General features: G+C 28.6%; 2 protein-coding genes across 3 annotated transcripts; both read left to right on the forward strand.

Annotated features, from left to right (window-relative positions):
- The first annotated feature begins 1,739 nt into the window (after positions 1-1,739).
- On the forward strand, positions 1,740-11,680 carry LOC107167506 (MPN domain-containing protein). 2 transcript variants are annotated; one of them, XM_015516561.2, is made up of 9 exons: positions 1,740-2,216; positions 2,757-2,903; positions 7,243-7,333; positions 8,572-8,701; positions 9,013-9,182; positions 9,242-9,490; positions 9,562-9,722; positions 9,842-9,934; positions 9,995-11,680. In XM_015516561.2, exons 1-9 carry the CDS (start codon positions 2,025-2,027, stop codon positions 10,379-10,381), a joined length of 1,620 nt encoding a protein of 539 aa, XP_015372047.2. In that variant the 5' UTR covers positions 1,740-2,024; the 3' UTR covers positions 10,382-11,680. The 2 variants fall into 2 exon arrangements, with proteins under 2 accessions (XP_015372047.2, XP_015372048.1); XM_015516562.2 differs by having other exon boundaries at positions 2,073-2,668.
- A 1,860-nt stretch (positions 11,681-13,540) lies between these two features.
- On the forward strand, positions 13,541-25,787 carry LOC107171929 (testes of unusual size). Its single transcript, XM_089229790.1, has 15 exons — positions 13,541-13,776; positions 15,619-15,970; positions 17,159-17,313; positions 19,414-19,671; positions 19,962-20,166; positions 20,919-21,341; positions 21,969-22,184; positions 22,701-22,874; positions 23,751-24,068; positions 24,124-24,308; positions 24,362-24,461; positions 24,530-24,711; positions 24,792-25,086; positions 25,191-25,406; positions 25,461-25,787. The coding sequence occupies exons 1-15, from the start codon at positions 13,541-13,543 to the stop codon at positions 25,785-25,787; spliced, it is 3,642 nt and encodes a 1,213-aa protein (XP_089085916.1).
- The last annotated feature ends 507 nt before the right edge of the window (positions 25,788-26,294 follow it).

The raw sequence follows: 26,294 nt of genomic DNA on the forward strand, positions 1-26,294 counted from the left end.
TTATGTTGGATGTTTGCTGAACGTATTGTTGGAAATGTCCCACCATTTATTGGATCTCCATTTATTTTAGTAATTGTTCGAACATCGGAAGAAATTTGCACCGAAGTGTACCGAATATTCTCGCTCTCCTATACTTCTGGCCTCCGGCTATCGCGTCTGGCGATAATGTTGCTTTCGTTGAGTCGCCGGCTTAAGTTTTTTTTGTGCTTTTTCCGCGGTTGAACTTGACGGACGTCCCGTTGTTCACCGCCCGAATAACATCGCGGCCAAGTTATTGATCAGTGCTTGCCGTTTTGCATTTATATTTATGTCGTTCGCCGTTCGCCTAAGGATGTCGTCGGTAACTACTAATGACGAACCTTCATTGCTATGCATATGCTCATATGTATGGTTGGTCAAGACCGCACGTTTGGTACATCGCAAATCTTATGGGGAACCTTAAATTAAATTTTCAAGTTTTTTGACCTAATGAATATAATTTTATTGACATTTATAGAAAAAAAAAAATGGAAAATTTCAAATGTTTATAAATAACTTAAAAATTGTTGAAATATTTTGAAAATTTTATCAAGTATAGGAATTAATAAAATACACATTTAGTGTAAATTTCAATTTTGTACTGTTATAAGTGTACACAATAAGAATATCGGTACAACAGAAATTAGATTCACTTTCCAATCGGTAAAGTTATAGAAGTTGAAAATCGAAGCATTATTATTTATTTCGACAAATTATCGTGTACACAGACATATACACACAAAAAAAACGCATAACCTATATGCAATATAATTAACTTTTTCCTAACACTATAGACTTAAAATAATCATGTAATTTATTTTGTAAAAATGAATTTTATATATATATATAAAAAAAAATAAAAGTTAAAAATTTGAAATAAAGATAATAGAGCTTATAATTAGTATATTAGATTAAAATTATTTATAAATCAAGTTTTATAATATAAGACATGCATCTATAGCGAGCAGCGACTTAACTAAAGTATAATTTAGTAAGTTGAAAAAATTAAATTTTTTTGAAAAATGTATTATTCATAATTATTTTTAAAAAATGAATAGTTTATCACACTGAAACTGAACTGTAAAATATCTTAATACAAATCTCGCCAATTATATACCATTAATTTAGAATTTAAGTAGTTTATTTCAAGGGTCTTTAAATAAAATCATTTATTTGCCTATTGAAATTTGAAATCTATCAATATTTTTTAGTTCAAAAAATCTATAAACTGAAATGTTTTAAATTTCTTTGTTCATAAAGTGGACATTTAGAGTTATCTTTTTTCATATTAAATCTAATTGACTATCTTGGCTATATTATATAATAGAAAAGTGCCTTGCTATTAGTTAACTGAAATACTGACTACAATACTACATCACCACTTGCAAAAAATTAAATATTTCTACTATTACCAACTCCAAATTTTTATAACATGGCGTATATTATATTATGTTTGTATTCATAATTTTAATGTCTCAAATCCTACGTTGTTCGAGCGGATCGTATAATACTATTTTATTTATTAATTAATTATTATTAATTTAAGTATTGTGGTTACCTACTAATTATTATTTTTATCTATCATAGAAATTATTATTATCTTACGCTTCGTCTTGCGCGTAAGTTACGATCGAAGACGACGCGCGACGATCGCGGTGATTGTGTACTTTTGACCGGAGGTGGTGTAATATTGATAAGACGGTCGCTGATAATTGTTATGTGCGCATCTATTATCAATATTATCATTAAATTATTCCAATCATTTAAATTTGAATTTTTTCGCGGATAATTTACGTACGTCAACGGGTCCTCGATCGCGCGTTGATCACAAATTCCATTTTTCGCTGCTTGCGTCACGAACAGTGGTCTCGGTCATATCCGTACTACGCCGATCCTGCCTTTGCCTCGATCTTTATTACTGCGACACGGCCTTTCCAGTCTCTAGACCGGACTTGACGACGACACGCGACTTCCTGTATCTTTTACTCTCACATGTGCTACTTCTAATGGTGAACGACTGCGAGATGAATGGCACGGCCGTGGGCGACTCGGAAGAGACGGTGGGACCGTCGACGTCATCTGCTAGGTCCAGTAAGCGACGTGTACGCGGCACCACCAGCCGCACGGTCACCTTGCAAATGCTGTTGGAGACAAATATACTCGAGCCTGGCAACTCTGTCTTATCACTCGAGTACATGGTATATGGAACAATCTTTCCGTCTCAGTGCCGAGCGGCATGCGCTTGCTCATAGTTGATTTGCATGGTTTTCATTTTCAATTCCTTTCGTATAATTCCATTCAATAACTGTTAATAACATTAAATGTATACCCTTTCTGCAATAGCTTGTGATTGATTATATATTAGGAATATATTCTGTTTACGTTGTGTTGTTTTATTTTATTCATTTTTGTTCTCTGTGTCATAAGTTTGAACTTGAAGATCACATGTCGATCATACATAAATAACCATGTACTTGTTGTTGACTGAAATATACTCCCTGTTGTGCTTTTATTCAATCATTTTTAATTTTTTGAGCTTATTATTGCTGTGTGAGTAAACTGTCAAATGGATTGAATATTTTTATTCCTGTTTTTGAAATTGGGTTGAAAAGTAATTTAATTTAAGGATGTATTAAAGTAAGAAATAAATGTAAGTTATGATTTTTATTTAAATTATAATCTTTTAAAGGATTTTTGGTTTACATAATTTTGAAACTACCTAAATAATTTTTTTTTAGGGTCAACGATTTATGGGAGATTTATTACCAGATGGCAAAATCCGATCAGTTGAGACATTAAACGAATTTGCATCTCCTAGTGCATGGGCCTACAATTGTAAAAGTATAATTAATAAAATAAAAAAAGCTGGCTGTGGTTGGTCATCAGTAAGTTCAATTCATAATAAATACATCAAATAGGTACATTCTTTAAAATGTTATAAAAATCCTTCTTGCCTAAGTAGTCTAAATTAATAATACTCTATTGTTCACTAGGTTTTTAGTAATTTTATTTTGATACTTAAAAGAAATATTGCTTTTTTGATTTATATACTTTATATTATATATCCGTACTCATAGGTATAAAACAGCTCATTGTATTTTTCTATATTTTAAAAGTAATACACTATTATTATGTAGGTATACAAACTGTCCAAAATTTCTGATTATTTGAGCAGCTTCGATAAGAACAGAAGTTATGTATTACTTTACCACAAGATTATTCAATTTGGTTTTCTAAAAGAAGCTTATAATTTTTAATTTCACTGTGCCTAAACCTTTTAAAATTGTTTGGATCAAACAATAATTGATTTTGAATTTATTGTTGAAATATATTTTAAACCTACCTAAGTATATTATTACAAAATTTGGTTAGATTTAATCTCAACCACAATAGGTAACCAACACAAATGCATCTAATTATTTTAGTATTAATTTTATAACCTAACCTATAATGGCTTAGAAAATATGTGATCTACATTGAATTCCCATTTCCTATTATTAAAATAGAATTTATTTTAGTTATTTAGGCAAAAAATACTAAAATACCTTTAAGATGAATATTGTATAGATTGTAACCTTTAGAAATAATGCCATTTATAGATATTAATTTCAAAGTATAGATACTTATTTATAAAACATTATGTCTATTTTCTATAATAATTAGGGAAAGTGGAGGGGTGGGTGGATGATACTATAATGTTATACTCATAGACATTTAAATCAATATTTATATGGTTATACTTCCCATTGCAATCAATATATTTAACAAAGTTAGTATCTTGTGTCTATAATAGTATAAAAATCAATGGTTTTAAATTATAGTAACTTGATACTTTTTTGCTTATCATGTTATCCATTTGGTTAAACATGCTTCATTGTTAACAACAACGAAGCATGCTGTATACAGTGTATAGTGTATAGCAATTTGTTATACATATAGTCTTAATTGACAGTACAAAATAGCCATTCTAAATAGATAAAAGTATTGACAGTTGCTTTTGGTTTTCTATTGTGTTTACTTTAGTGAGAAACAATTTTAAGACATAATGGTGTCTTCCTAAATAAATAATATTATTTTCTAAGAGTACTTTCTAATAAATTGCTGTTGTAGTATGGTTGAATAAAAACTATTTTAGCATTAAAATTAAGTATTTAACCAAGCATAGTTATTATATAGTTTTAAATATTGATGAAAAAGTAACATAGTAAAGTATAAACTTAGCTTTATGAAAAAATAAAATTATAGGTAGTACTATGCACGTAAAGAAATTTTTTTTCTGGCCTTAAAACCATTCTGTAAAACAGATTTCCCTCCATCTTATTCTGTTTTTAACTATTTCTCTACAGTTTGCTCTTGATTCTACTTCTTTAGCTTCTCCTCTATTCACACAGTCTTCCCATCTGAGGCGTGGTCTGTGTGTAGCCAGAATAATTTAATTTGTGGGGTTGGGGTTGTTTTAATTTAATATTTAAATACAACTTGTGCCTCCCTCGGCTGTTCATGTGCCTAATATATTTTTGGATTATACGTCTGAGGGGATGGGCAGTGCCGTAACTAGCTCTATGTGCGCCCTTGGTAACCAATGTTATAAATTTAAAATTAATTTTTAGTATTTATATATGATATAAAAATTGCGACCCTAGCGCGATCATTTTAAACTGCGCCCTTGGCCACCGCCCACCTTGCCAATGCCTAGATACGGAACTGGAGACAGGTGTTTTATTACCCAAAATATCCCATTATTAATGAACTAAAATTATTTACTTTTATAACACCAATTACATAATATTGTTATTCAAAATATGAGAACACCTATTCGTACATATATACACGATGTGAGATTGGTGGAGACAGCTGTGTTGGCTGATAGTAGTAGGGATATAATACACAAATTCAAAGTGTTTTCATCTACTGATTGGTGCACTCTAATTTTAATAAGAGTATGGTACTAAAGATTAAAGTACATTGTATTTCTAATAGCTTTTCAGTTTCCAAATGATGTTCATAACTTTCATATTTTATGTTCTTATGTGTTGTGCATACTTGTGTCATGGAATGATCAAAAAAATATTTAAACAAACATTTTAAGTGTGGTCCATTGTCATATGACCCATGATCTTTGTATGATGTGATAGGCAATTGAATAAAAGAATATGCACAATATATATATATATATTTATATATACTAACACTTTTATTAAACAATAAATTTGTTATTAACTTATTGAGATATGAATTACAAATTTTCAAATTAACTATGTAATGAAATACAAATATTTAAAAAGTAGGTTTTGTCTAATGTGTCCTTGTCACATCCTTCAACTGTCGACTTCCCTTCAACGTTCGCGATCTATCTAAAGCAGTGGTTCTCAAGCTTTTTTGACTCACGGCACACTATTATCCATCACAAGTTGTCACAACACACTCAGTGTAGTGGAATAAAGCACTGTTTTCAATATTTTTACCAGCATAATTACAAATATCAGACATTTTTTGTGGCACACCTAGTCGATCTTGTGGCACAGTAGTGTGCTGCGCCACACCGGTTGAAACTACTGGTCTAAATGTGATGTTTAGCCCTTTCAATCACATTGGTAATTTTGTAAACTTGATGGGTTCACACATTGACAATTTCATATGTTCAACATATCATGGGCTGGGGGCCTTGGATCCTTGCTAATTTAGTTAATATGAATGCTTCATCACTTACAAAAAAAAAAATATGAATGTCGATAAAAAATTGTTTCCTTGTCCTATAAACTTGAAAATGTAACTCAATATTCCTCATTAGTTGCTATTAAAGGAAATTTAAAATAAATATTAAGCATAAATCAATAATAATTTTTTATGAGAATCTGATATTCAAATATTGACAAAATTTGTATAAATTACAATAATTAGTAAAACTATTTTGATTCAGAAATTCATAAAATATTTTCTTCTTATATCTTAGATTTGAAAATTTATTACGAGATCCCTCTCGAATTCGTCTACCTTTATCAGAAAAATTAAATGTATACCTAACCGAAAAGCCAAATTAAAGTTGAATGAGCGTTTGAAGTTCAAATTTATAACATTAGATATTCACTAAATTTATCATGGAGCGATTTTCTTATTTTTATGTAATTCAATAACAAAATACAATGTAAAACATTGTATATTTATTCTATATTTGATTATGTTTTGAATTTTTTTTTTCTTTTAATGTCCATCAAATTTTATTTGTTAGGGTCAAAAAGCTTAAAAAATTAATTTAAGTCTTCTCACACTTTGTTACAATAACAGTTTAAAAATATTTTTAATACTTAGGCAAGATTTTGTTTTATAAGCACACAAAGATCAAATTTTTGGAAAATTTATCAAAATTAAAAATCTAAATATTATTTTATTATTTAGTAATAACAAATTTATGAAATGTTACTTTTTTATACTTGAGTAGTAAAAATTTAAAATAAGGTCCCACATAAGTAATTTATTCTTTAACCAAAAATTCTAAAATATTACATTTTTTTTTAGTTATTTTATTTAATTTAAAAATATTGTTTGGGGTACTTTAAAATTTTAGAATAGGTTTATTATAATATTTCATACATAATGACATTTTTAAATACAGTTTTTTTGAGAAAAATTAATTTAACCTTCTGTATAGTACTAATTGTTAATAGTAAAATAAATTATTTTAATCACAATAATATACTTGGTATTTGGTAATAACAGGTTGAAAGACAGTTATCGCTTAGAAACGATTTATATCCTTGAATTAAAATTTAACACATTCATTATAGTGACTCTCTAGACACCTAATGTACAGCAGAGTGATACGCGCTTTCCCAAATTATTCATTTCATAAATTAAATGTAGAGGTATTACAGAAATTTTATTACAATAAATTGTGTAGCTTTTTTTCTGGAAATTAGGTATATTGGTATATAACATGCTGATATTCTTTTAATTAAAAAGTGATAATAGTAAATTAGTAAATAATAAGTATATTGAAAACATAGGCTAATATAACAAGTTATAAAGTAATTAAAATTTAATTTTGCTTATATGTCTCATACCTCACATGTTACAACATTTCTACCTTATAATATTTATATGCAATTTTTAGTTGTACATAATTGTAAAATCATTACACTTAAATTTATAAAGCTTAATAAATTATAGGTATTTAGTATTAAATAAAGATATTTGTGTATTTTTATTTTTATTTTTAATGCATAGATTCGTTATAAAGGAAAGAAATTGGATGCATATAAGCATGCATACTTTAGAAAACGAGAATCTTCAAGTATTGAGCACAATACAGTTCCAGGTAAGAATTTAAATATTTAATATTTTAGTAATACTGAAACCTAAATTTACATATTTATTTAAAACATATCAATCAATCCAGGCCGGTTTTTATCACTCATCAAGGGGAAGGGGCTAATTGAAAGTTCAAGAATTTATTTAACTATATTTTAAATCTATGTACAATTTTAATTCCCATAATATTTTTTTACTCATATGTAAATCATTTTTTTGACGTGTATACTCGTATGTCTTATGGCTGTGGTTATTCTATAAATTTGTGCGACACCGAGAGTGTTTCAATTACGTTATCTTGTTATATTTTTATCCATTGATGACTCATTATACTTTTTAGATTACTTTTAGATTCTAAGTGTGGCGGTTATAATTCATAGCTTATAATAATTATATTAATTAATTACTTCCTATGTCAAATGAAATCAGTAGTCTTATGATATATACATTTACCAACACATTTGTATGAAGTGTGGATACTCTTACTTTTTTCATATATTTGTTTCACAATGATAAAATATTTTAAATAGTTATAATGCTTAACATTTTCATCTAAAACCATTTAATCATCTTTAAAATATATACACATAAAATTAATCACAAAAATTAATTGTTTATTTAAAAAATATTTATATTATATTATTATGGTAGTGATCTAATTATATTATTTTACTTAGCCATTCAGAGTATTTAAATGCCCATAAATATTAAATAACCATATTCTTCAATGCCAATATTTCATAGTAACTATTGATATATCATAATACTTGCTTTAGAAAAATAGTTAGCTTAGTCCCAAAGATGAAAGGCAACAGTTCCCTCTTAAACCTGTCACTGCAATCAACTGTTAAAGTTTTGCTCTTATAATTTCTTTTCTATGTCCCTTATAGAGGACATATATTTGTGATTATGAGCTCTAGACATATTTAATCACAATATATTGCTCACTCATAACTCACTTGAAAATTAAAATATAGCAACAAACTATAGTACTTACAAAGGTATTGTCTGTTTTAAGTTTTCTTAGTAAGTTAATTTACTTTAAAGTTAAATTTATGAATATAGAATTGGTATTCAACCTCAAGTTTGGTACCTATGTTGTATGTATCTGTAATGAATACAATACTTAATAAATGTGAATGTGATGTCCTTTATCACTATCAGGATTTCTAATATTCTTCATATATTTGCTTATTTTATTTAAACATGGTATTATAATAAATGTTAATAAAGAACTGTTTTTAGTTGAAGATATAGAAACTGATGTGACATATGCAACTCAAAATGAAGTTTTACCATTGACTCCATCAATTGAGTCACCAGTTGCAAAAGAACCTATCAAATTTAGTGAAATTCGTTCTAGATCTAGTAATCAGTAAGTTTGTTCAACTTTATTGAGTTAAATTCTTTAATGCATAATTATTTATAGTGTTTTATAACAATTTTTACTTACATATTTGAGAATATCTATTTATTATTGCTTAATTCAAACTTAAGAAAATTATGAATTATTCTAAAATAATTGAAAAATATGCGTAATAGTTTGCCACCAGTTTATCATTTTAAAATTTACTTAAACATTTTTAATTCTAATGTATTTCTTAATAACTTTTCTTATATTTTGTATTTTTATTTAAAAATAATTAATATAATTATTATAGTTTAAATGATAACAATTTTTTGCAGAAATCTCAATACATTAGTGGAATGTACAGATTGGTCTTATATTAATAAAGTTCAACCATTTCATGTTAATATATCAGCAAACGCAAAATTATTACTAGATTTTCACTGTCATCTGATGAGTTCAGAAGTTGTTGGGTATCTCGCTGGAAATTGGGATTTTTCTACACAAAGTTTGTATTTTATCAATTAATCTTATGTAGATATTTTTTTCAATCTATACATTTTATAGCATTGACTGTGAAAAATGCATACCCATTCAGAAGTCGTCTACATGATGCGGAACTTACTTCATTGATTGAAGAAGAAATACGAAATACGTTTACAGCCAAAAATATGGTATTAGTTGGGTGGTATCATTCACATCCTGAAACAATCGCTACACCCACATTAAGAGATATTGAGGCCCAACTTGATTATGAAGTGCAAATAAAAGGACCCACTGTTGAATCGTACATTCCATGTGTTGGAATCATCTGTTGTAAGACATTTTTTACTGTTCAACCATTACTTTGAAAAATGATTAATTGAATACTATAATTGTTAATTTAGCTCCTTACGATAAAGGCAAATCGACTCTTGATTCAACTATCACATGTTATTGGGTTCTGCCATCATTTGAAAATGAAATACATGATTATGGACGTCCAATGAACATGCATTATACTACTAAACCAGAAAAATCATTAACTCTAGATATTGTTATGGCATTAGTAAGTTATATCCTATAACAAATTTAAATTTAATTATTTTGCTTTAAATGTTCTAGGTTATCATCATGATTATATTATATCAATATTTATAGAAACACTCATATATTTCCTTTTTTCAGAAAAAATGTGTTGATTTCAATAAATATGATCCAGATGTAATTAATTTTAAAGATAAATACAAAAATGATGTGACTTATTTGGAAAAACTTAAGGTACACACTACATTAAATTGTTATAAATAATTATTAATATTATTCAATATTTTCCTTTAGATTTCGTTAATGGATAAATTTCCAAAAGATGATACAATACACAGATTTCTATGGAATTTCCTAAGTGAAATAGTTTGTATTGGTAGTTCAGGTGATACCGCCAAAAATAATTTACGAAATTTGATTGCTGTAATCTCATCACGTCAACTCTTGCTGTCAACATCAAGTTTCCAAAGATCAAATGCTTTGGTTGAACATTTAGAGTCTTATTTGAAATCATGTAATGCTAATAGTTTGACATTAGAAGATGTTCCTACAACTAGTGATGGGTCAAACATAACTTCAGCAAGTATTGCCAGTTCTCTATTTAATGATTTAGATTTTTCTAAAGCCATGTCTTTGATTGGGCTATCTCCGTCACGGTATCAAACAGATCCTTTAAAATAGGTGTAAAACCTTTTAATATTAATTTTTATTTAATTATTGTAGTTGCTATTCATATTAGAAATATATATATTATATATATATATTATGTGTATTAATTAAAACACTTCAACTTAATATCAATAAAAAAAATTTTTTAATAAGAACTATTTTTATTATGTCAACAAATATTTAAACATTTATTGTATTTAGTTTTTAAACGAGGACGTGATACCCGCATGTGTTATCTCCATTTTACAAGTGCATAACATAGCACATTTTATGCTCAGCAGATTGTGTTTAGCTCTGTTAGCTTAAAAATTAGAGTGAATTGGCTCTTATAAAATTTGACGGTAAGAATATTATTTAATTATCGCATGGGCTTTTTACTATACTTTTTTTTTTTTTTTTATTATTATTTAAGAGATAATATACAATCTATACAATCTATACAATATAGCATAATAAGTATACATGAAAAGACTTGATTAAGAAATCACCCTATGGTAACCCTGTAAAATTGAAAAGATTGGAAGGTGGGAGTAAGAAGGCAGGAAATTTTACTATACTTTAATTTTGAAATGAGTTTATAATATTTTAAAATTGTAAATTTTTTGTACATCTTAAAATACTTATCTCATTTCAAAATTAAAATATAGTAAAAAGCCCATGAGATTGTCAAATAATATTCTTACCTCTTAATTTTATAAGAAGTCAATTCACTTTAATTTTTGATTTAATGGAGCAATAAGTGATCTGCCGAGTGTAAAATGTGCTATTTTAAGCACTTGTAAGATGGAGACAACACATGCGGGTATCACATCCTCTTAAATCTCAATGTAATTTAACAATTCCATTGATTTTTTTTGAAAAATGTATATCGTTGAAAAACGATGAAATTTGATTTGATTTTATGGAAGACATAATGAAATTTCAAGTTATTAGTTATTAGATATTTTATTTTCAAAATTAGGGTTAAATGGAATCTACATTTTCCTCCCATGGCATTGTTTTTATTTTAAACAGGATTCTACGATCAAACAATTTTGTTATTAATTTGTTATAAATGATCCTTACCATGTCATACAATCTAATTTTATTTAAATTCATAAAAATTTGTAATAATTGATTTTTGGTGTATTTTTCTTTTTTTTTCCCAAATAGTTTTTAAATATTTTTTGTTTGTTTAACTATTTATACCAGTATTAGACAATTTAATAATGTAATATTTTGCAACCATGTAAGTAAAATTTCATCTTCTTATATATATAAATACATAAATATATAAATGTACTGCGGAGGGATTACCGTAGAGCCCAAAAAGATATTATTTATTATTCAGTTATTTTTTTCATTTTCTTTTATAAAAAATGTCATCTATTGAAGAAATTACTGTGAATGGAATGTTGACATCTCAAATAGTTGTACCAATCATTGGTGATGACACTAGCCTTTTCCGTTCAATTTCCTTTCATTTATATAAGATTTAAGAAAGATGCCAGGAGATCCGAAATACAATTGTTGCGTATGTCTCTGATAATTGGAATACTCAACCCTCCTGAACCCACTACATTTATTAATATTAAAAATTGGTTGTCCTATAATGCTTCTCAGGAATCTTAGTCCACCAAAATTGTGCAATGGGACACGTCTACGGATTATTGGTCTACAAAAGAATTTGATTGAAGCTATTATTATGACTGGATCTGCAAAATGTGAATCAGTTCTTATTCCTCGCACCAATTATAGTATCAGATTATCCTTTCCAATTCAATAGAATGCAGTTTTCTGTAAAAGTATGTTTTGCCATGACATTAAACAATTCGTAAGGGCAAACCTTAAAATTTGCAGGGATCGATATAAGAGAAGATTGTTATCCACATGGCCTGCAATTGTATGAGGCATGCTCCAGAGTCAGTACGCCCACGAGTTAAGTTATTTTGGCACCTACAGGAATTATAGCTAATGTAGTTTATAGAGAAATATTATATTAATGATAAAAATCATCTTAATAAACAATATTAATATAATATGACATATTTTTTTAAACAATCTTTTGTAAATTTAATTTAACTAGACACTATTTAATCCTACCAGATAACAACAATTAATAAGCTCGGTAACGACGGATAATTCAGCTAGTAACTCATAAATGATTTAAATATTCTCATTTCGCCATACAAAAAAAAATGGAAAGGTCCCTGGCAATCGTTAGGTTGGTCAACTCGACACTGGAAACAGCACATTCTGGGAGTTCCGTAAAATAACTGTTTAGTTTTGGTACTGTCACGATTGGTTCATTAAAATAGCTATCATTGTGGTCGTGTTCCCTAAACATGTTATATATCCTCCATTATGTTGTCAATATTCACCATGCATGTAAAATCTATAGTATATTGTATAATGTTTAAAAGGTATGACTATGCGTTTGAACAAAGGCTACCATCTCAATATTTCAGTTCATATAAAGAGGTCCAAACATTTTATGAAATAAATTTTCCTCACTGACAGTCCATTTATTGTTAAAATTAAATTCCCATAATTTAATTATATTATATATAAGTCTATGGATTAAACATTATTTGAGTCTTTATGATCTACCTATCTAAAAACAAGGTTAAAAAGTATTTATTGTTTGCAGTGTAACATGTGAAGGTTAAAAAATTATTTTTATAATAAACCTAACCTAACCTAACAAAATATTGAATTATTTTATTCAATATCTAAAAATTCAAATTAATGTAGGAAAAAAAATAGAACATTTAAGCCTGAATACCAAGACGAAATTATCGATCGACCTAATTCAATCACTAATTATGGATACAAATTGCAAAGGCGAGCACTATAGATTCGTACTCTAGTTATTTACTTATTTCCTATAACGAGCATCATTAAAGACAATCCAACGTTATCTGGCACAAAATTCCTTTGTAATAAATGTAAAAATTTTAAATCTATTCAACAAGATGATACAAACAATAAAAATAAAATCTATGATCTATCTTGCGTAATTGCACTAAAACAAAAACAAATAAAAATACTACTTAGTAACTTGGCGTCGTGGTAACCAAACGGTGTACAAAAAGCACAACTATCATTCCAGCATAACACTATATTATAATCAAATCAAAGGTATCATAGGTTGTGACTCTTGAAAAAAAATCTGTAATTACCGGAACGACAATGACTGCGAACGTGTTTTTCGGTTCTTCGCCGTCGTTGGAGATTGAGCCGAAGTTCGTGTTCGGCCTGAACACCAATGTGTCAGGAAACTGTCTATACTGGAAAAACGACGTGATCGTGTATCCGGCTATGTCAGTCATAGTTATCTATAATATGAAGAACAACACGCAGAGGTTCATCAATCTCGCCGAAGGGCCGCGGAAAGTCATCACGGCCATGGACCTTAACTCCAACAAGTATATATGACATATGATCAGGCATGCAGGTATCAATAGCCGATTTTTAACAACTAGATCTGAATCTTTATCAGAAATCAACCTCATAGTTGAAAATCAAAGTATTTGTTCTACGACTACAAAAAAAAAAATTACACATTATTGTAAAATATTCATCGCTCCGCTCAGAATATATATAAAAAAAAAAAATAATAACTTATATTAATGAACTTTCATTGGTTGAGATTGTGGAGGGGAAGGGCTTAGCCATCTCAAAATCATAGAACATTTCCTCCACTTCTTATTTTGTAAGGAAAAACTTAAGTGTTTTAAGTCCCTCCTCTAAAATTCAATCAAATTTCTGCGATGGAATTATATTGATTTTATATATATATATTTTTTTTAATGATGTGTAGTCGGTACTTGATAGTATAGGAAAGTAAAGTTGAAAATTGTTTAGAATTAAATATTCTTGTAGGTATTTTTAGAAAGTAAAAATTAAAAATTTCTAGTACTTTTCTAAATAATTGAGAAAAATAAAAAAAAGGGGGGCTCTGAGTATTGTTGTGCTGTATAGTAGGTAACGGGTATGGATTCTTACCAATTAGCTATTAATACTACTCAAAGTTAATTTTTTCTATCACAAAAAAAAAATATGTGTACCTACGTCATTATAAGAGTGTACATATACCAGTTGCCATCAAAAGTGCCTTTTTATACCAATTCCCTCAAAACTATTTAGAGCAAAATGCACAGTTTTTCTTCAGCTAAAATATGTACCAGTTGCCTGTGTTAATAATTGTAACCAGGGCCGAAACTAGGAATTCCCTATGTAAATGGTCTGTTGGTCTGTACCTCTTTCATATTACCTCTTAAAAGAATTTCCTTGTAACCACATAGTAAAATGCATTCAATGATTGGAATAAATTTGTCTCTATTTTGTTTAATTATTTAAACTCTTACCAAATATCAAAATGATCTACAGGTATAAGTTACTTTTTAAGTATTTTGACAGTCTGGTCGTCTAAAGCTGAACAGTAAAATGTGTTGTTAGTAATTTTTTTTTGTTTTTCCCGATTGTTAAGTATAGTATTCAGAGGTAGCAACAAAAAACCCATGTAAAAATATCCAAACTGGGACATTTACTTTTAAATAAAACTTAACAACAATCTCACCTTATTATAACTTTGAAATAAATTACTTTCTCATAAATCATAATCAATGATTATTGTAAAATTAAACATAAAAAATTAGTTTTTCTTATTTTTATGGCAGAACAGCCATAAATAATTTTGTTATACCTAATTGAGCTGTCTTTTCTTTTTCAATAGACTGATTATGTTGGAACGTGATCTTTTCCAATCGAGTTTCGCACTTAATTCTTAATAATTGATTCTTTAATCTATCACTTAATTTTAATTTTGAGGAAGATCCTTCGAAGCAACTTTTACGAGTAAGGTTAAATACATGCATTTAAAACATCACCGTATGTAGTGCTAAAATCATTTTCTAAATAAATATGACAAACTAGATCTTTTATTCTTTTTATTTCTGAAGATTTTTTTCTTCAACTTTTTTATGGATGGTAATAATTGACGCGTATCCAAGTATGACGAGTATCTAGAATTGAGTTGATGAAATTTTAACGACATACTGAATTTTACATTGTATCTAATATCAAAGTCATAGAGTAGGTAGGTACTCCATAATATACTCTATATAGACAATAGTATCTAGTTGGTATAAATGTATAATGGTATCGGTATGTATTTAGTATATTGAGATAAACATACGCTGATACTCACATTTAATTATCCTGATCATCACTGCTTATATATAAGTACTCGACTGAATGACTTGTAGCCACGTATTGGCTGTGGCGACGATAGACGAAAAAGACGTTGTGGACGGATTAACGAGGAGTGGCAGCGCGAGACCAGTGGTCAGTATTTACGATCTGCATACGTTGGACTTGAAGTACGTGTTCCAGGAACCGTACTACAGCGATGGTGATGAAGACGGCGAAGACGAAGACAACGGACCACAAAAGACTTACCTGCGGCGATTCTCTAAAATTCAGTTTTTATGGGACAACATCTTCGTGGCGGCCCTCGTCGTCGGCGGCCATGAGGGATCGGACTGTACGCTGTACTATTATAGCTGGAGAAATTCGACGGTCGAAACGTACGTGCGGATCGATGGCCCCGTGTCCGACGTAAGTTATACATTTTGAAAAATGTGTGTTTGTGTGTGGGTGTGTGCGTGTGCCGCCTATAAAAACACTAAAACATTTGTTTTCTATAATTGAAGATTTATTAATTAACATTTGTCTGTCTGTCTATAGTTTGTCCTTAATGCATTCCCATTTCTGGACCGATTGCGACGAAATTTGGTACAGAGATATGTTAGGCTTATGGGCAGAAGATAGGCTAAGTTAAAATGCGATAGGCCCAAATATCATTCAATTGAATGTTTGAATTGTCAGGCTTTTCTCAATAAACGAATAAAATTGTATAATGATAAACTAAATTGAACATCGTTGTAAGATTATTACTTAGTATATTATTTTAACCGTTATCTATCTATATGTATGAAAATATATTGCTAACATAATCATAAGAAACGAATTCAACGCACAGTTTGAGACATAGAAGAGGTAGGATTTTTAACGGGTTACGAAGTGCACGGGTTCAGCTAGTCACATATGTATCGTAATAAAATGTATTAGGTACCAATTTAGAAATTGTAATATATTATATTTAATATCGATGTCTTAGAGTTGAATGAATAATAATGTATGTTACCTATTTTTAATTTTATTAGAGCCCATAATATTATACACAATGTTATATGTATATATTATCGTAGTTCATTATGTTTAAGCTATTTAAATATGACATAATATAGGTTCAAATGAAGAAATATTTCGTAAAAAAGAAGAGTACCTATAAATTAGCATATTATTTTATTTTTAATCATAAGTAATTTAAATTTAATAATTATCACTTATTAATTTTTTTGATTGTATAGAATTAATGCAGGTAGGTATATTAAAACGATTTACTTTTTTAAGCCACCCAATTAATACTATATACTTACCTATGTTTTAGATTCCAAAGGGACCGTATATAACTTATTTCAGTTGATTACTGTTATTTAAGTTAACATTAAGTTTTATAATCTTATAAGTAAAAAAAAATGTAGATCTTGCTCATTTGCTTATATAATATAATTGTCCACTTATGATTAACCAATAACCGTATACCTAAATCCAGCCCTGATCGATTGCAATTTGCGGTGCCTACATAGTTAACGCAATAGGTGCTATCTACCTATCGTTATTGAACTAGCTAATATATTAATATGATTAATATTATTGTCATTTGCGTTCGCGTCTTCACAGATGGCGTTGAACCCAATCGACACTGCAATATGCTGTTTCGTTGGAAAACAGTTGTTCCGGTTGATGACCAAAGCTGAGACGGATTGGCAGCAATATGGATTCCGCGAAGCTGACGGCATACACTTTACATGCATCTGTTGGTTGTGTGGAGACAGGTACTATATATATGTCTATAGTCTACTGTCTAGATACAAATAATAAATTATAATAATGTATTGTCATAACTCATAAGTAATAACACTAATAACTAATATAAAATACAATATTGATGATTGATCAGCAGTGGCGTAACTATGGGGTAGCGAGGGGTAGCGGTCGTGACCCCAAACATTTTTATGGGGTGGCAAGAGTATCATTTTGTTACCCCAAAATTATTTATATAATTTAGTAAAAAAAATCCGCGTCAGTGTGTATTTACTATTTATTTATCTTTAAATACCTAGTTATCAAGAAAAAAATACGTTATTTGTGAATTTTCGGGGTACCACACGATTGCGTACGATGTTTCTTTTTGAAAACACGATTGCGTACGTTACACGATTGCGTACGATTTACTGTGCATCGTTGCTAAATTAATGTTTTTATTTTTGATCAGTAAAATTTAAATTTTGGAAAAATGACTTAAGTTATGGTACCGCTTAAAAATCTCAATTTTCGATAAATACCTATGTTATAATAATATAGTACACAAAATAAAATAATTAAATGTTAAAATAATATAATAAAAAATAGTTATTCAATAATAATAAAAAAAAAAATTATGGAAGTAACCCCTGTTCTATAAGTTCAAAGCAAATGGCAACAGTGCTTCAAAGCTGCAGACAAAAATCGTACGCAATCGTGTTTTACTGGAATTTTCGTGTTATAAAACTGTATAATAATAGTATAATGATAAGTATAATATAATAATAATATATAAGTATAATGATTATTTTAAAATAATTTAGGAGGAAATTATGCGTATAAGTGGTACTCATCACTCATTATGCTTATTGGAGAAGGTGAAGTATTTAAAAGTGTTCGTTACCCCAAATAGTTGCTGTTAGTTACGCCACTGTTGATCAGCGTTCCTAAAATATTTTATTCAACACGACCCCTAAATGTCTTAATATATATAGGTATGTTATAAATAATTAGTATAAATGGACATACATTTGTTATTATATCTATTCTGTCTATCCATCTTTTCTTCTTCTTCTCTTTCCTTCTATATTAATTTCCATAGCCACTTAATTACCTTCCCCTCATGTATCATAAATATACATTTTATAACATACCTATTACCTGGAATTATATTATTCTATTGCAATAACATTAATCATTAAACACCAAAACTTTATGACAAAAAAAATTTACTATTTGATTACCTATTATTATAATATTTTTTTTTAGTTATAAAAATACAACCAGTAATCTGCTATTTCGCATGACTCACATTTATTTGATAATCATATACATTTTGATGGCATATCTCTGTAGTATTGACACTAATACAATGATGCACTGTCAATGATTTACGAGCATTTTAAGCAAGTTAATTAGGTTAGTTTATACTCAACTAATCTTTACAGGAATATAAAAAATAAAAAATTCTTAAAAAAAAAATGTGTACACGAACTCATATTCAAACTCTCAAAAAATTAAGTTCCCAGTATCAAAATAAAAATAGCATTTCCAAGACAATATTATAAAATACGAATATGCTATTACCACTGATAAACATTAATTATTAGTATTTTTCTCTTTTGTAATTGTAGAAAAATAAAATCAGCATATTCATAAATATACCCAACAACCCAACTAATACATTCAAATATGAAACGAAAAACAACGAAGATTGTTAGATGGGATCAGAATTTTATATTTTTTGGAGTCTCGTAATAGGGAAGGGGTTAACTATTTTTGATATCGCTTCTTTTTTATATTATTTTAATTATTATGAATTTCTACGTGCTTTCTAAGCGATTTTTCGGCTGTTTTTGGGGCATAAACTCCAGAATTCTGATAATGACATTTAAGAAACAACAAAAAAGATTAAATTTGTGAAATAAAAATAAAAAGTTGAAAGAAAAGTTTTAAAATATCTGTAAAGTGTACTGGCGTAGACGTGTTGTTAACAACAACTAATTTTTTTTTTGACATTATCAGAGTCACTTTAGTAAACTTGTTCTTACGCGGGCATTTACTATTGCATGTGTAACAAACCATATGATTCTTATTGATTATGTACGTATGCATTCTGTGCGTCTGTATAGATGTTTGGCGGGCACCATTGACGGCAAAGTCATTTTGTTCAAGAACGGCGAGCTGCAAGCTTTGTACCGCGTTGACGCGATCAGTGAAATCGACGTGACAACGATAATGGCAGATGTTCATCTGTCTTTGACCACGAAGCCCGTTGATTTATCACGAAAAGACGTCATACGGAGCTGTTTTACATTTGAATCTGGTCTAGTGCTATTGGTTGGTGACTCTACCATCTATCATTTTGGGAAAACGGATGAAGGACGGAGGTAGATACACATTACACATTCACAATCACTTGGGCTTAGATCTATTTAATCGATTCTTAAATGGTGAAAAGTTCAGGGAGGCGGGTGCACCACTAAGGTGGTTATTAATGTGATGCTGAACATGTTGGCATCCGTTACCTGAAATCAAGAAAACATTTCATGAGATAGTTTAACATCTAAGTTGGTTATGGGCTTAAAAAGTGGTGATTGAAAAAAATGATGGGGCCTTTGAGTCCGATATTGAATTTTATGTCGCTGTTCACGTGATAAGCTGATTTTAATTTTCATAGGTACGAAAAAATCGATGTGTTCATTAAGGAAGAGTACCGATACTTGCAGCTGGAAGAAGTAAAGGGCAAGTTACCGATGCATTACATAGAGAGTACTTGCGTTAGTCCCAATGGCAAGATGTTGACGTTTATCACGAAACGGCCTCAATTGTACCAGGCACTTCTGTCTCATCTGGATGAAAACGATGACGTATCAACAATGCTTGTATGGTGATATAATCATTCATTATTATGCTGTTGGTATTATCACGGAACTACTTATATGGCCGACAATTATAGTGAGGAAGTCTCAGCGCTATTAAAATTATAGGCCATTTATTTCCACACCAATTTTTTTGGTTTTGCTAGAAAATCATTCATTATCTGTGATTCAGGTGTATAATTGTCGCCATTTTCTGTTTTTGCATATCCTGTGAATCGTATTCACAATCTGAAAATGTAATCTTTTTTTACTTCGGTTATTGCATCGTTCAATATTTTTATGAATTGATTTGACAATTCCTTAAAAATATTTAATTAAAATCATTTTTCTTGAATTCCAAAATTAATTTTTGAGATTCATGCAGAAATTCAATAAGTTCGAACTAAGATTGTGTTTATTTGATGAGGTAAGGTTTATGTATTTAATCTATTTGAAGCAATTAGAGTACAAAAAGGATAAACTTCTCAATGTATAAGCCAATTTTTTTCAACAAATAAAAAATTATTAAAATTTACCTTTATTAAAAAATAAAAATAAGTTTTGTTTAGGTTTGTGAACGACACTGAGACGCATTTTTAGATAGAGAAACATTGTCTAATCATCGTATTTTACGATATAATTATATAATCAATATACATTATGTAATAGTGTAGCTAGCATAATATCTATGGATATAATACTACTATTTTTTACCTATACAGAAATTTAATGTATTCCACAATCATGAGTTTGGTGTATTTCTGTTTCTCTGTCAGAATTTGCCCACCATACCTGGACCACTCGGCGTGGACATGCATTATGGCGTCGTAGAGAGCTTATCGACAAGTTTGTGGAAACCGTTTCTGATGACATGTGGAAAATTGGATTACACTATCAAGGTGTGGGATTATGTACAGGGCACGTTGTTGCTGTCTAAACACTACCCAAAACAGGTGTGCATCGTTTCAATTCACCCCACCGGACTGTATTCTGTAACAGCGTTTTCGGATCACATAGAGTTCCAGATGGTTCAGATGGACGATCTGGTGCCGTTAAAAATTTTCCCGATCAGGAACTGCACAGCGGTCACGTTCAGTGGATCCGGCCACAAGTTCGCCGTGGCTAAACCAGGCTCTATAGACGTTTACTGTTCGCTATTGTTCATAAAATGTTTTTCGTGCCTTGGCCACTTGGGATCTGTAAGTATCATATTATGTATTCATGCACGAAGTATCAAATACTGAGCAAAATAGAGTATCTACGAATTTTGAATCGTTAAAAAAATCCTTTGATATGATCATTTAATGAGATTGACTTAGTTTTATTGACAAATAAAAAGGACAATTTTTTTTTTTTTTTTTTAATTTCTAACATCTATTAATGCTCTAGAAATGAATTATACTAACAAGTTTAAAAGTAAAAAAATTACAAGAACTAATAGATTGTTAAAATGCGTTAAATTGTAATCCATATTAATTGGTTTAAATTTGATCAAGTTTCGTTTTGAATTGTTAGAAAATAAAATCAAATACCATCAAAATTCATTATAAAATAAGTTATTATATTTCAATTATAGTGATGTTTTTTTAATACAATATGATAGATAACCATTAAAATTTTCAGCTAAAAAGAGTTATGTAGGCTTTGTTTTAATTTTACGACATTTAAATAGTTTGAGCACATAAGAGCATACTTAGTAAAGTTGGAATAGGTACTTAAGTCTTTATTTTAGTTATAACTCAAGGTACTAAGTCCAATAACAACTATATAGGTAGGTAACTATAATATATTAACTATTTATACGATGCAAACTTAAATCTTACTAGATCGAGAAATTGGTCTGGAGCAGTCACGACATGAACATAGTCGCTTACGACATCTTTGGTGCTATATGCACATTTGACACAAAAACCGGAAGTGTAATCACGCATATCGCGCCCTACTCAGGAGCGGCTTATACGGATTTGGCAGTTGCGCAGGATGTTAATCAATTATTTGTCATTGCCAAGGACGGCAGTCTGAAAGAAGTCTACGACCGAAAGGTTTTTAATTCTATTTACGTTTGGTTTATGAAGACGTTACTCTAAATTGTGTCATCTCCATAATAATATCTGATATAGGTAGTAGGTACGTACTAAAATGAACCAAAATATTTTCTACTCGCACCTATATAAATTTTTAGTTCACTTTGTCAATGAAAAGTACGTTGTTATCGTCTATTCAATGTTATGGTATTATTTTGTGCTACGTAGATTAAGTTAAATTTAAATAACGTGATATAAAATATTATTTATCAAATAATAATTTTCAAATTTAAATATCGTTAGAATTTACACAACCGAAGTGTAGACAGTATTATCTTTTTAAGTTATAAAAATTAGTAGATATACTCAAAAATTAGTGGACAGTAAACAATTTAAAATTTAAATTACATATTTTTCTGTTATTTAAGGTTTTGATTGATCAATGATAACAATAAATTCTATTGTGGCGTCATAATAATTTAAAACAGCTTTTTATTAGGTGTCTAATTTGTATTATTGAATCTTTTTTTTAAGGTTAAACGTGAAGTGAACTTTTATGGAACACCATTGAATGCAGTATCTATTTCTAAGTCAAATTTGATTTTATTCATAGCAGCCGAAAATGGCGTTATATTGACCGTAATATTACCTATGGGAATTCAAATTGAATACAAAGAATTCAAAATCCACAGTCATAGCATCAAGAAGGTATGTTAGGTATGAAAGTTGTCTTTGGATATAATAATATCCAAAATAATATATATATATATATATATATATATATATAAATATTTTTTTAATTAAACGGTAGTAGGTAGTCTAAGACAATTTGGAATAAAAAAATATGAAAATTTTGGTAAAGTAATAATTATTAAAAGAATGCCACACCAGCATGTGTAGTCTCAGCCTTACAAACTTGTAGCATAATAGCAAATTTACGCTCAGAAATTCAAGTCTTATTCCGTTACCTTAAAAATAAGAGTGAATAGACCTATTATGAAACTTGATGGTAAGAACATTATATCTGTGGTTTGTTGGAAGTTTTTACGATAATTCAGTGAAGTGAGTTATGAGTAATTTTAATTTAATTTTAATTATACACACATAACTCTCTTAAAAATTGAGGTTCTATATAACTAAGGTCTATTCTTTCTAATTTTTAAGCTAACGGAATAAGTCGTAAACGGCTGACCGTAAATTTGCTAAGTTACGGGTATGTAAGATTGATACAACAAATGCGGGCGTGGCGTCTTTTAAACTATTTTATTAAGTACAATGTATGATATTTCAATATTTGGAATATACTTTACCTTAAAAAATATATTAGCTTATTAAAAATTTTAAAACTATTAAAATTAAAAATATTTTGAACACACAAGACACTTATATTAAAAATATGTGACTCATAATAACCCGTTAACTCGTAAGTTTTTCATTAAACTTTCATTGTTTATGATAATAAAATTGTTTTCTGCTGATTGATGTAATAAATATTAAAAACATAAATTATTGTTATTGTGCTATTATTGAAAAGTGATTAAAGAATTGTTTTGTTTATCGATCTGTACCAAACTATTTATGAAGATGTATTTGGGAACCGACGGCTCAGTTTTAGTTTCTTGTTCAGAAGATTCGAATATATGTATATGGGAAGTGAAAAACACAGCGAATAAAACTAGGAAGATTGATACACCGCTTGTATATACTGATGACATATTAGTTAACTTGTCACAGTACGATAAATTGCATGAAAATATCAAGAAAATTGAAACAGCGGTGAATAAATTAGAGAAAGAAAATGCGATTAATGTAAATACAACTATTAAAGCAAAAGAAGAAGAAATTAAAAATATAAACAAAGCAAACATAACAGAATATTATGAAACCATAAAAAAAAATGAAGTAATAACCTTTATATTCAATATGGTACAATATTAATATACCTATGTTATTTAAGGAGGAACAAGAAGAACAAAAAAAATTGATAAGTAAACTCAAAGTTGAGTTAAATCAATTAATTGAAACAAATGAGCAGAGTAAAGTCAATTTAGAATCACACTATAATGCAAAATTAGTAGAAAAATACAAAAAATTTTCAATTCTTGAAAACAAGGGATTTATATTAACTTCTGGATTAAAAAAGTAATTGTTATGATTTATTAAACTAGAATATTATTATCATACGGTTAAATTAGAAATTTAGAAGCTCAGCAAGCTACATTAGATCAAGAGTTACAGGAGACATCAAGTAACTACGAGAAGCAACTTAGAGAAAAAATTGAAGAAATATTACTTGTATACTCTTTATTAATAGCATGTGTTAAAGAATTTTAAATAATGATTGCATTTCAATTTGTTTTTAGTCGAAGGAAAAACTGATCAATGAAAAAAATATCACTAAAATGTTGGTGGATTATACTGAAGATAATGTAGATGAAAATGTTTTATGTATAAAAAATAAATTTACCAATAAGCTGAAAAATATGAATGACTTATATTCAAAAATTATGAGTACCTTAGCAGAAGACAAGATAAAATATCACTTGTATGTAGTTTTAGTACGTGTTGATAGGCACACTAAATATCAATTATAATATTTAATTTATAATTTATAAACACTGTTAGGTATGCTATAAGTATCGAGGAACTAAGGCAGTCAGCGGCACTCCTTGAAAATGATATGGAAGAATTAAAACTGGCGGCCGATAAAAAAAATAATAGAATTTTCGTTTTGACAAGATTGCTGAAACAATCAAAGGACATTATACCGCAAAAAGATTCCCAAGTTCTAGCTGTTAAGCAACAAATGTCACTATTTGTTAAAGATTTAAATATGCTTAAGGAAGATATTATTGAATTAGAACAAACCACTGAACCATTAGAGTTAGAAATACAAAATATGAAAAATTTGAATGATCAAGTAACTGACAATTCTTCTATCTATGTATCATAATGATTGTCATTATTAAGTTGTAGGCAGCTATTCAAAATACAATATGATTATTTTTGTGTATATTTATGCAGATAGACATTAAACTTGAAACTGATATTAATGAATTGAAGCGTTTAAATACATTTTTGGATGAATTAATAAAAAAGAGGTATGATATAAAAATTGAATTACATCAAAAAAGACAAAGTTTAGAAAAGATGACAAATAATATCAAACAAATGGAAATTGACTTGCGTTTGGCTTCTCAGTATTATCATAATACATCAGAAAACAAAAGATTATTTACTGTAAGTTGAATGGTTTTTTGGAGGTAAAAAATAAAATGCATTAATATTGTTTAGGATTTTTTCAATAAAAACGTAGGAGAAACCGAAATTCGAGAAATTGAAGAAAAAGAAATGAAAGGGCGAGAAGAGTTTTCAAAGCAGGATAATTTTTTGAAACACCGTATTAGTAGTTTGAAAGATGCGTTGAACGAATTTGGAAAGAAAAATGAATTTTATTATTCAACAATGGAAGAAAATACGAATCTCATTAACGAAATTAATACTCTACGAAAGGAGGCTAATATGTACTTAAACAAGTACACCAATTTCAAATATTTATCAACAATGAAACGAATAAATGAGTTAACAAAAAAAAAAAAAAAAAAAAATGAAAAAGTGTAAGTAAAATATATATAATATAATATTATGTTTGAAGTGTATTTCATCAGTTAAAAAACTAAAATTACACTTTCTTAATTTAAAAAAATACTAATCTAAAAATCAATACAGTGGAAAATATTAAAAATAATAAATCAAAGGTGTTGTATTCGAGCTAGGCATGTATGCGGGGGGGAGGTTATGGTTGGTAGTTGGGCTCCCCCTCTGATTTTTTCCCTAATATAATAATATTTCTATATACTTATTTTTGAACTAATGATATAGTCATTAAACATAGTCACATGAAAAATAATGATCAAGGAGGAAGAAATTGTTTTAGTATGTTATTGTACAATTTGTATTGATATATTTTATAAAATTATAATAACGTTATTATCGCTTCCTTTTTAATAAAACATTATTATTTAATGGTAAAGCATTTAATTTCGCGTGTAAATGTTTTTAACATATTATTATGTTACTCATATATATATACGAGTGTATATAAATATTATACCTACATAATATTGA

Source organism: Diuraphis noxia, unplaced genomic scaffold (genome assembly GCF_037042655.1).
Source record: "Diuraphis noxia isolate RWA-SAM2 unplaced genomic scaffold, SU_Dnox_SAM2 contig0001, whole genome shotgun sequence".
Taxonomy (NCBI): Eukaryota; Metazoa; Arthropoda; class Insecta; order Hemiptera; family Aphididae; genus Diuraphis; species Diuraphis noxia.

Excerpts from the sequence above, each read along its gene's own strand:
- LOC107167506 (XM_015516561.2), top strand. The coding sequence starts at position 2,025 with ATGGTGAACGACTGCGAGATGAATGGCACGGCCGTGGGCGACTCGGAA. Across the intron at positions 7,334-8,571 it reads TGAGCACAATACAGTTCCAG|TTGAAGATATAGAAACTGAT; the intron begins GTAAGAATTTAA and ends AACTGTTTTTAG. Across the intron at positions 8,702-9,012 it reads CGTTCTAGATCTAGTAATCA|AAATCTCAATACATTAGTGG; the intron begins GTAAGTTTGTTC and ends AATTTTTTGCAG.
- LOC107171929 (XM_089229790.1), top strand. The coding sequence starts at position 13,541 with ATGACTGCGAACGTGTTTTTCGGTTCTTCGCCGTCGTTGGAGATTGAG. Across the intron at positions 25,087-25,190 it reads TGAAAAATTTGAATGATCAA|ATAGACATTAAACTTGAAAC; the intron begins GTAACTGACAAT and ends ATATTTATGCAG. Across the intron at positions 25,407-25,460 it reads AAAACAAAAGATTATTTACT|GATTTTTTCAATAAAAACGT; the intron begins GTAAGTTGAATG and ends AATATTGTTTAG.